The sequence below is a fragment of the Myxine glutinosa genome, chromosome 1 (genome assembly GCF_964187855.1).
Source record: "Myxine glutinosa chromosome 1, kmMyxGlut1.1, whole genome shotgun sequence".
NCBI classification, from domain to species: domain Eukaryota; kingdom Metazoa; phylum Chordata; class Myxini; order Myxiniformes; family Myxinidae; genus Myxine; species Myxine glutinosa.
In genome coordinates, this window is record NC_136261.1 from 240,167,471 (window position 1) to 240,179,615 (window position 12,145).

The 12,145-nt window shown below is 44.7% G+C and overlaps 1 protein-coding gene across 2 annotated transcripts in view; it reads right to left on the reverse strand.

Moving 5' to 3' along the window:
• LOC137435368 (uncharacterized) overlaps positions 1 to 12,145 on the reverse strand; it is a 135,428-nt gene that overhangs the window by 59,943 nt on the left and 63,340 nt on the right. For both annotated transcript variants that reach the window (XM_078785381.1, XM_068129106.2), the window contains exons 9-10: positions 10,652 to 10,729; positions 10,434 to 10,544 (exon numbers count right to left, since the gene is read on the reverse strand). In XM_078785381.1, coding sequence (XP_078641507.1) covers positions 10,434 to 10,544; positions 10,652 to 10,729 — 189 coding nt within the window. The remainder of the gene's footprint in view (positions 1 to 10,433; positions 10,545 to 10,651; positions 10,730 to 12,145) is intronic.

Here is a 12,145-nt window from a genome sequence, read left to right on the forward strand (position 1 = left end):
GCTCCCACCTTTTGTTCATATGTGTTCTGTACCGTCCCCCAAACAGTGATGACTCCATCTACATTTCACTGTCTGACAACATGGACCAACTTCTATCCACTCATCTCAACTCTCTCTTCCTCATATGTGGTGACTTCAACTGTCATCATGCCACCTGGTTGGGTGTGGGTGTGGGTTCCTCTCTCACCAGTCATGGCACCTCAGCAAAGGACTTCTGTGACTCACTGGGATTGACACAATCTGTCAATTTCCCGACCCGGATCTCAGCCAATGGAGTATCTTCTCTTCTAGACTTGTTATGACAAACTTCCCTGCTAATGTCTGCTGCTCTTCTTCTGCTCCAATCGGTTCTTCTGATCATGTGCTTGTCAAAGTGGACATCTCTCTGGCCATTCTCAGAGAGCCTCCTCAGCGTCGACGAGTCTGGCATTTCACTCAGGCCGACTGGGACGGTCTTCAAGCAGCCATCAATCGTCTGGATTGGTCTCCCATCTCCACTGCCTCTGACATCAATTCTTCCTGGGAATTCTTCAAAAGCAAACTGATCTCTCTCATGCACAGATTTATCCCATCTCGCCTTCAATTGTCTTACCCTTCCTCCCGTCCATGGTACACTGAATCTTGTGGTGAGGCAGTTGCCCTGAAACAACCTGCCTTTGCCTCTTGGAAGGCTAATCCAACTGAAGGCAATCTCAGTTCCTTCCACCAAGCTCGGAACAAGTGTGTGTCTACCCTCAGGAGTGCCAGGAAGCACTATCTCTCCTCACTCAAGAATGAACTCTCAAACCTGTCTCCTTCCTCCAAATCCTGGTGGCGTCTGGTCAAATCCGTTTCTGGTGTTTGTTCCCCCTCCATCCCCTCCCTTACCTCAAATGGCCACACAGTTGACATCGCACGTGACAAAGCCGAATGCCTCAACTCTGTGTTCGCCTCAAAATCCTTAGTCCCAAACCCATCTCTCTCTGTTCCCACCTTTCCCAGTCGAACCCAACTGCTCCTGGACTCTGTGTCCTTCTCTCCTGACAAGGTGGAGGAGTTTTTGTCAAACCTCGACTCTGATTCTGCAACTGGACCAGACGGCATCAGCCCACGGGTCCTAAAATCCTGCTCTGTCGCTCTATCTCACCCTCTCTCTGTTCTTTTCACCCTATCTTTTGCTCAAGGTCATCTGCCAGCATCCTGGAAATCAGCTAACATACCGCTTTACACAAAAAAGGTGCAAAAACAGATCCTTGCAACTACAGACCAATCAGCCTGCTCCCAATTATCAGCAAAGTCATGGAATCCATCATTGCTTCGGATATGAAATCTTTCCTCTTCTCCAATGGCTTGATCTCTGATCATCAATTTGGTTTCAGACCAGGTCACTCTACTCTGGACATGCTGCTTCTGCTGTCTCAACAATGGATGGAGGTCCTCAATGCCAAACAGGAAATCAGAGCTGTCTCCCTTGACATATCACGGGCCTTTGATACGGTCTGGCACCCAGCTCTGCTCACCAAACTCTCCTCCTATGGTATCCATGGAAATCTCCATGCATGGCTTGCGGACTTCCTCTCTGGTCGTAGTCAACGTGTGGCCCTGAATGGATTTCTCTCATCTCCCCTTCCTGTTCAGGCTGGAGTTCCCCAAGGAAGTGTGCTGGGCCCTGTGCTTTTTCTGGTCTTTATCAATGATCTCTCCGACTCTCTGGAAAATCCTCTCTATCTCTTTGCTGATGACTCCACTCTCTGCTGCTCCATTCCTCTTCCCTCAGATCGGCAGTCTGCAGCCTCCTCACTCTCTGAAGACCTGGACAAAATCACAGACTGGTCAAACAAGTGGAACATGTCTTTCAATCCTGACAAATCTCACTCTCTTACTATGTCTCTCCGAAAAGATCGACTGGACAACCCTCCCATCTACTTTCTCAACAATCCTCTCCAAGAAGTTCTGTCGCTCAAGCTTTTGGGTCTCACTATCTGCCATGATCTTTCTTGGGAAAACCACATTTCCAAGCTGGCCTCCAAAGCCAGTCGCCGACTGGGCATCCTCCGTCGTGCGAAGTCCTTCCTCGGCACACCTGAGCTCCTCACCACATACAAGGCTTTCATCCGCAGCTCAATGGAATACTGTTCTCCCCTATGGGCTGGTGCTCCTGCCTCACACCTGGCTCGGCTTCACGCTGTTGAATCCAAAGCTTTCAAAATCATTGGAATCTCCCGCGATGAAGCTATCTCTGAGGGCCTTTCACTCACTCACCGCAGGCAGGTAGGTGGTCTTTCTGTCTTCTACCGACTCCTCTCCGGCCTTGCTCCCCCAGCTCTCTCTGTGCTCTGTCCCCCAAATATTCCTACAGGTCGCACAAGATCTGCCAGCAACCCTCTGATGGTTAAACTGCCGAAATCTCGGCTCTCTGCTCACCTTCACTCTTTCATGCCTCTTTTCTCCCGCCTGTGGAACAAACTCCCACACTCCCTTCAATCCCTCTCCTCCCTCCAGGTCTTTAAAACAGCTGTTCACCACCATCTCTTATCTTCCCCCATCCATAACCTTGATCTTTTCTACCCTCACTAATTCACCCCAGATCCACCTTGTTTGAAATTCCAACTTCTTTCCTGGAAATCCTGGCAGTGTCCATATGTTTATACCTCTCCCACCCCCCCCCCCCCCCCCCTTCACATGCCTCCCCCCCAAAGCCCTCTCCCTCCCACAGATCTCTCGATGTCTCCATGTCTCTCGGTCCCTGCTCTCAAATGTTGTGTTTGTGTCCTTCCCCCTCTCTCCCCATCTTGTCTACCACTCCCGATGTTATTTGTTTTATGTGTCTGTTTGTCTTTCTGTGTGATTAATGTTCGCTCTTTCACGAGCCTCGATCTTGTATACAAAAAAAAAAAACAATAAAAAAAAAGTGCTAATTGGTTGTTATGACAAAACCTGTCATTCTAATTGCTGTCCGTCATAAAAAATATTGTTGTGTTAATTGCTGATTCAATCGACCGAGACTCTACTTTACTCGGAGTATACTGTGCCATGATTTTGTCCCACAGGCTTGGAATGTTAATCAGCCATCGCTGCAAAGATATCCTGCAATGATTGATATCGAACGTCAGACACGTTGTTACCCTCGCCATAGGAACGGGAATTACATTTGAGTCCGTTTGTTACTTGGCCAAAAAAAATAAAAAAATTGCAAGTATGTTGATCACTCCGGTTTGTGTGTGTGTTTGTTTGTGTGTGTGTGTTTGTCTGTCCGCTCATTTACACTTGCCTACAGGTCAATTTTAAACCGATGTTCACGAAACTTTACCAAATTGTAGAGTTCGTGGTCCGACAAAATCCTATATATTTTTGGGGTCAAAAGGTCAACATAGGCCAAAGGTCAACCACTTTTTTCAAATATCTAAAATCCTCAATTTTCATCCGATTGACTTGAAATTTGAATAGGATATACATATCCTCGAACTGAATTCAACCACCAACTATTTTTTGAGATCAGCATAGGCCAAAAGGTCATCATAGGCCAAAGGTCAACAACCACTTCAAATTTCTAAAATCCTCAATTTTCATCAGATTGACTTGAAATTTGAATAGGATTTACATATCGGCTTACTGAATTCAACCACAACTATTTTTGAGATCAGCGTTGGCCAAAAGGTCAACATGGGCCAAAGGTCAACAACCATTTCAAATTTCTAAAATCCTCAATTTTCATCCGATTGACTTGAAATTTGAATAGGATTTACATATCGGCTTACTGAATTCACCCACCAACTATTTTTGAGATCAGCGTGGGCCAAAAGGTCAACGTAGGCCAAAGGTCAACCACTTTTTTTAATTTCTAAAATCCTCAATTTTCATCCAATTGACTTGAAATTTGAAGAGGATAGACATATCGGCAAACTCAACTATCGGCTCAATAGCAAAACTATCGGCTCAATGGAGTACTGCTCCCCCCTCTAGGCTGGTGCTCCTGCCTCACACCTAGCTCGTCTTCACGCTGTTGAAAGCAAAGCGTTCAGAATCATTGGAATCTCCCGCGATGAAGATAACTCCGAGGGCCTTTCACTTACTCACCGCAGGCAGGTTGGTGGTCTTTCCCTCTTCTACCGACTCCTCTCCGGCCTTGCTCCTCCAGCTCTCTCTGGGCTCTGTCCCCCAAATATTCCTACAGGCTACAGGTCGCACAAGATCTGCCTGCAACCCTCTTATGGTTAAACTGCCAAAATCTAGGCTCTCTGCTCACCTTCACTCCTTCATTCCTCTTGTCTCCCGCCTCTGGAACAAACTCCCTCACTCTCTACAATCCCACTCCACCCTCCAGGTCTTTAAAACAGCTGTTCACCACCATCTCTTATCTTCCCCCATCCAAAACCTTGATCTTTTCTACCCCCGCTAATTTCACCCCAAATCCACTTTTTTGAAATACCAACTTCTTTCCTGGAAGTCCTTGGTGTCCTTGTGTTTTATACTTCTCCCACACCCCTCCCCATTCCCACGCCTCCTCCCCCCAAGCCCTCTCCCTCCCACACATCTCCCGATGTCCCTGCTCTCAAATGTTGTGTTTGTGTGCTTCCCCTTCTCTCCCCATCTTGTCTGCCGCTCCCTCTTTTTATATATTTTGTTTGTCTGTTTGATTTTTTTTTTTGTGATAAATGTTAGCTCTTTCACGAGCCTCGATTCTGCATAAATAAATAAATAAATAAAAACTGAATTCAACCACCAACTATTTTTGAGATCAGCATAGGCCAAAAGGTCATCATAGGCCAAAGGTCAACAACCATTTCAAATTTCTAAAATCCTCATTTTTCATCCGATTGACTTGAAATTTGATTAGGATTTATATATCGGCTTACTGAAATCAACCACCAACTATTTTTGAGATTAGCGTGGGCCAAAAGGTCAACAACTTTTTTTAAATTTCTAAAATCCTCAATTTTCATCCGATTGACTTGAAATTTGAAGAGGATTTACATATCGGCTAACTGAATTCAACCACCAACTATTTATGAGATCAACATATGCCAAAAGAGCAACATAGGCCAAAAGTCGACAACAATTTCAAATTTCTAAAATCCTCAATTTTCATACGATTCACTTGAAACTTGAATGGGATATACACATCAATGACCTGAATTCACCCAACAACTATTTTTGAGATCAGCGTAGGCCAAACGGTCAACGTAGGCCCAAGATCAACCGCTTTTTTCAAATTTCTAAAGCCTCAATTTTCATCCGATTGACTTGAAATTTGAATATGATTTTCATATCAGCCAACTGAATTCAATGACCAACTATTTTTGAGGTTAAAAGGATGCTCCACTGAGTGCCATTCCACTTTGTTCTGTTTTGCCAAGTGTCGCTCTGAGTAATTTTTCATCTGTCTGTTTGTTTGTTTGTCCGCACAGAATAAATGATTTTCTCTGCAACAGTTGGTCCGATTGACAGTAAATTTTCACCATAGGTGCAACTCACGCCTCCAACTGAACAATGTTGGAGGCGCGAGTTGGAGAGCACCTGTATAATTTTTTTATTGATAATTATGACGTCATAGATCACGTGGTTCGGCCGCCATCTTGGAAAAACCGAAAAAAATTGCACTTCTATATCTCCGAAAGCGCTGAATAGAAAAAATTGAGACATAGCTCATTGTAAAGAACTCTCCATGGGCAATAAAATATGTTAATGATGATGTCATAGGTGCCTCCATTATGACGTCATAATTCGACAAGTACAAAACTTCATCCTATCAAGATGAAATTTCTTGAGCGTCATATAGGCATAAATTAGTGGAGAAAAAAATAATAATGCTGACGTCATCGGTCACGTGGTTCGGCTGCCATGTTGGAAAAACCGAAAAACTTTGCACCTCTATATCTCCGAAAGCGCTAAATAGAAAAAAATGAGACATAGCTCATTGTAAAGAACTCTCCATGTGGAGTAAAATAGCCATGGCATCTCAGCAAAGGACTTCTGCGACTCATTGGGACTGACACAATCTGTCAATTTCCCGACCCGGATCTCAGTCAACGGAGCATCTTCTCTTCTAGACTTGGTTATGACAAACTTCCCTGCAAATGTCTGCTGCCCTTTTTCTGCTCTAATCGGTTCATCTGATCATTTGCTTGTTTAAGTGGATATCTTTCTGGCCATTCTCAGAGAGCATCCTCACCATCGACGAGTCTGGCATTTCACTCAAGCCGACTGGCATGGTCTTCAAACAGCCATCAATCATCTGGACTGGTCTCCCATCTCTACTGCCTCTGACATCAACCCTTCCTGGGAATTCTTCCAAAGTAAACTGCTCTCTCTCATGCACAGATTTATCCCATCTCGTCTTCAGTTGTCATACCCTTCCTCCCGTCCATGGTACACAGAATCTTGTGGTGAGGCTATTGCCCAGAAACAACTTGCCTTTGTCTCTTGGATGGCTAATCCAACTGAAGGCAATCACCATTCCTTTCACAAAGCCCGGAACAAGTGTGTGTCTACCCTCAGGAGAGCCAGGAAACAATATCTCTCTACTCTCAAGACTGAACTCTCAAACCGGTCTCCCTCCTCCAAATCCTGGTGGTGTCTGGTCAAATCTGTTTCTGGTGCTTGTTCCCCCCCCCCCCCCCACCCCCTCCCTTACCTCAAACGGCTACACAGCCAACACTGCACGTGACAAAGCCGAATGCCTCAACTCTGTGTTTGCCTCAAAATATTGTGTCCCAAACCCAAGTCTCTCGGTACCCACCTTACCCAGTCGAACCAAGCTGATCATGGACTCTGTGTCCTTCTCTCCTGACAATGTGGAGAAGTTTCTGTCAAACCTCGACACTGATTCTGCAACTGGACCAGACGGCATCAGTCCACGGGTCCTAAAATCCTGCTCTGCTGCTCTTTCACACACTCTCAATTCTCTTCACCCTCTCTTTTGCTCACGGTCATATGCCATCTGCTTGGAAATCAGCCAACATTCCCACGTTACACAAGAAAGGTGCAAAAACAGATCCTTGCAACTACAGACCAATCAGCCTGCTCCCAATAATCAGCAAGGTCATGGCTTCTGACGTCAAAACCTTCCTCTTCTCCAATAGCTTGATCTCGGATCATCAATTTTGTTTCAGATCAGGTCATTCTACTCTGGACATGCTGCTTCTGTTGTCTCAACAATGGATGGAGGTCCTCAATGCCAAACAGGAAATCAGAGCTGTCTCCCTTGACATATCATGTGCATTCGATACGGTCTGGCACCCCGCCCTGCTCACCAAACTCTCCTCCTATGGTATCCATGGAAATCTCCACGCATGGCTTGTGAACTTTCTCTCTGGTCGCAGTCAATGTGTGGCCCTGAATAGAATTCTCCCTTCTCCCCTTCCTGTTCAGGCTGGAGTTCCTCAAGGCAGTGTTCTGGGCCCTGTGCTTTTTCTGGTCTTCATTAATGATCTGTCCGACTCTCTGGAAAATCGTCTTTCTCTTTGCTGATGACTCCACTCTCTGCCGCTCCATATCCCAACCCTCAGATCAGCAGTCTGCAGCCTCCTCACTCTCTGCAGGCCTGGACAATATCACAAACTGATCAAACAAGTGGAACGTGTCTTTCAATCCTGACAAATCTCACACTCTCACTTTGTTTCTCAGAAAAGACCATCTGGACAATCCTCCCATCATCTACCTTCTGAACAATCCTCTTGAAGAAGTTCTGTCACTCAAGCTTTTGGGTCTCACTATCTGCCATGATCTTTCCTGGGAAAACCACATTTCCAAGCTGGCCTCCAAACCAGTCGCCGACTGGGCATCCTCCGTCGTGCGAAGTCGTTTCTGGGCACTTATGAGCTACTCACCACATACAAATCTTTTCTCCACAGCTCAATGGAATACTGCTCTCCCCTCTGGGCTGGTGCTCCTGCCTCACACCTAGCTCGGCTTTACACGGTTGAAACCAAAAACATTCAGAATAATTGGAATCTCCCGCGATTGAGCTGATTTTGAGGGCCTTTCGCTCTTTCACCACAGGCAGGTAGGTGGTCTTTCTGTCTTCTACCTGCTCTGTCTGTGCTCTGTCCCTCAAATATTCCTGCAGGACGCACAAGATCTGCCAGCAACCCTCTTATGGTTAAACTGCCAAAATCAAGACTCTCTGCCCACCTTCACTCCTTCATTCCTCTTTTCTCCTGCCTCTTGAACAAGCTCCAACACTCTCTTCAACCCCTCTCCTCCCTCCAGTTCTTTAAAACAGCTGTTTACCACCATCTCTTATCATCCCCCATCCAAAACCTTGATCTTTTCTACCACCGTTAAAACACCCCCAAATTTCCCTCTTTAAATCCCCAACTTCTTTCCTGAAATTCCTGGAAGTGTTAATTTGCTTTATACCGTGAACCCCTCCCGCCTCCCCCAGCCCTCCCCCTTCCACAGATCTACCGACATCCCTGTTCTCTTCTGTTGTGCTTGTGTGCTTCCCTTTCTCCCCCTCTTGTCTCCCGCTCCCTTCATTGCATGTTTTATGTGTCTGTGCATGCTTTCATGTTCAATGTGTTAGCTCTTACACGAGCCTCGATTATGTGTACAAAAAAACAACATTTTTTGGTGAAGCAGCAGATATATTTCCCATCATATCCCCATATTTGTCTGATCTTTGACCATATATGATGTTTTGCCATTTCCTCAGCTATTACAAATACAACAAGTGCAATAATTGCCTTGAAATACGTGTCCCCTCCTGATGTGATATTTTCTAAGTCCACAAAGGACATAACTCTGAAAAATTGATGAAATGCCCTGAAACTCGAACTTGTTCTGTAACTTATCATAATAAAGCCATGTACCAAGTTTACGTTGAATATGTTAATGGGTATGGGAATAAAGTCTGGAAACCCCCAAGTGGGACAGACAGATGGACGGACAGATGGATAAACGGAGAGCAAATCTATAATCATCTCCTGTGAAACCTGGTAGGGGACAAATAAAGAACTTTCAGTACAATAATATTGAGGATAACATTCCATGAAAAATGAGCTGTTTAGTCTATATTTTAAAAAAGGATCTCCAGTTTTTCTTCTCGTAACAATATTCAGGTAAAATAGGAATTCTGGGTTCATGGAAAATATAGAAATTTGACTCCAAGGAATTGTTGCCCTAAGAAAATATACCTTGGAGTATATATTTTTATGCTTTCCTGATATTGCATATTGGGTTCTGTGAATTATAGATATGATTCCCATATATTAATAAGGCTTTGAGTGACAGCAAAAATAGGTTGGAATGAGGAAAGTCCTGAAGGGGTCAATATTACTGCATATTTCTTTAAAATGTTACCTTTAAAGTTATCTAGTTTGAAGATGGTGGAGTGGTGGGATGACCTAGAATCCAGAGGTATGCACACCCGTCTTTGCACTGTCTATGCTAGCCTGGGTTTGAATCTCAACTCAGCTAGAAACTGTCACTTTGGCAAGGTAGTAGGTGGTGGACAGCAACCGCCCAGGGTAGTACTTCCGTCCTGACTTAGGAGTGTAAAAGTGGTGCCCGGAACCATCTTACACTCTCCGTGTCAGGATTGCTTGTCTTACTTTCTGTCTCACTCAAACTACAGCTACCGGGATAGCTTCGATCTCTCTTTCTTGCAAACAAACATCACACACTTTTCATCATACACGTTTTTCTCTCTCTTATTTAAGACCTGGCCTCGATGGGGGCTATATAGTCCGAGCCTGGAGCCTCCAACATAAAATATATACATATATAGTGGTATATCACATGCAGGATAAGGCATGAGTTTGTCCGGCTTCCATTCAAATTATATTGTAATGAAGGACCAGTCTGTCAGCGCTGGTCAATGGTAGACATTAAATATCCTATGGTGTCCGTCACAAAGAGAAGGAAAGTTATCGCTGGAACCCTGAACAAATTACAAATTCCTTCCCTGACTGACTACTGGAAAGTCAACGGCACACCATCCATCACAATCCATGCCAAGAAACTGCTTCAGCGACAACAACACTCTGTCAAGAGTATGGTAATTTCATCAATTGATTGATTGACTTTCAAGATGACAAGAACAAGTTATTAGGTGAACAACATGCATTCATGAACCAAATTTAAGTCTTCAATCTTCATTAAAATTACCGTCATTTACCATTTAGAAATCACCCTCATTCAAAAATCAAATATTTCTGGAATAAATATAATTATCAACGACAATTAGCTAATTGCACTTGTATATCTTCTTCATTGCCAAAACGTTGAGGTTCAAACACAACATAATGCGCATGATGCATGACTTGGGTGGCAGAGAATAATATAATCTCGTGTAATGAATAGTACGCAACACAAACCCTGATAAGTGAAGGAAATAAGATGAGAAGAAACAAAAGTAGATTAAAACGAAAAAGCAAATTGATATCTTTGATTTGAGTGCACAATTTGTACCACTAAAGCAAAAGACAGCTTAAACATAAAACCCAACTCACCTTTTCACGCTGCTCATTGCACCTGTCTCTCATTTCTTTGCGTTCTTCAACTTTATTGTCCAATTCACACTGAAGTCTTTTCATGGTAAGTCCAAGATCATCCAAAATTTCCTGGAGTGGTTATTGTCACAAAGGCAGAAAAGAACATATGGACCTAGTTGTGAAATTCATGCAACAACATTTGTTGAAGATAAGAAAATAATTTACAAATCTTGTACCTTCTGCTGGTGGTGTGAAAATTTGACTTTTTCTTGAACTTTCAACGAATGTTCGATGACATCATGTTTTTCCAACAACTGTCAAAGAGAATGTATCTTTAAACAAAGGAATACACTTCATGTATATATATTGTCGCGATCCCGTCTGTGGAATGTATCCCAGCACGGAATACGGACGTAAATGTCCGGGCTTCAAGTAATCCACGTAGTGAACCAAAAGAGACGCAATAAACACAATTGTGTTTTAATCGGCCTTCTAGGGGTAAGGCACGATTATTTATTGGCTCGATCACAAAAACCATGAAAGGTAACAAAAGGGAATATGCTGCACAAGCCGGCAGGAACTGTCGGCAACAGACGCTCCAACAGGACGCAGGTAAGATCACTCGCGGCTCCCATCGACGGGCTCCGGGACTCGGAGGATACCAGGATGGAATACCGCACAAGGCCGCCAGGAACGGTCGGCCAGTAGCTCCAACACGAAGCCGGGAATCACTCGTTCTCTTCTGGAGTTACTCGCTCGTAAAATACAGAACGGTATTCGACCAGCCCAACTCGGCTGTCCGGAGGCTTCAAGGAAAACCCTTTTTATGATATTTCCCACTCGGAGCCTTCGAGCCGTGTGCGTCGCATAAGATGGCGACCGCGCTCTCTCGACTCTCCACCAATCACGTGCCGAATCGCCTCCCGATCGCGTGAGGCTCCCAGGAGGCCACGTCACGCGGTGGGCGGGGCACCAAATCTGGGTGAGAACAGGTGGTTTCACCGGTGGTTTCTCACAGTCCTCCCCCCCTAAGTAAAAACCCCGTCGAATAGACGGCGTTTTTAAAACCAGTATTTGTAGTAGGTGCAAATCACATGGCAAGATGATGGCGGTAATCGCTAACAGGCAATTAACGCAATTAACAATTATTAACACTTATTAACAACAATAACGCAACAACGCAACAATACGCAATTATTAACGCACAGGCAATTAACAGGCATTAACAGGTTAACAATGAACCAGTTTGGTTTTTTTTTTTTTTTTTTTCACACACATTTTAACACCATACACCACATTAATATCTACCCTACAAGAGTTACACTTCACACAAAGCACAATAGAGAGGCAAGGGGGCCAAACTCAAGTTGGGGGAAGCGTTGACAGGAAGGAAACGGGCCGAGACCTAGAGCGGCGGGTACTCCTCCGGTGTCGAGAACAACAGTCATATGCGTAATGACCCCTTTCACCGCACTGGTAACATCGATCATTCGGGTCGAAAGGCCTGCGGACCAAAGGGCGTCTGAAACGAGGCCGCCGCGACATGCCATTCGACATCTCGACGCACACACGCGATCCGCAAATTAACCTTCCATCAAGGGCTCTGACCGAATCTTCAGCATCTCGTGGCTCTTCAAACTCAACAACTGCAAATCCAGGTGGGTTTCGAGCAACCCATACGTTGCGGAGTGGTCCGTAATGTTCGAAGACCCTCCCTAGCTCGGCTTTCG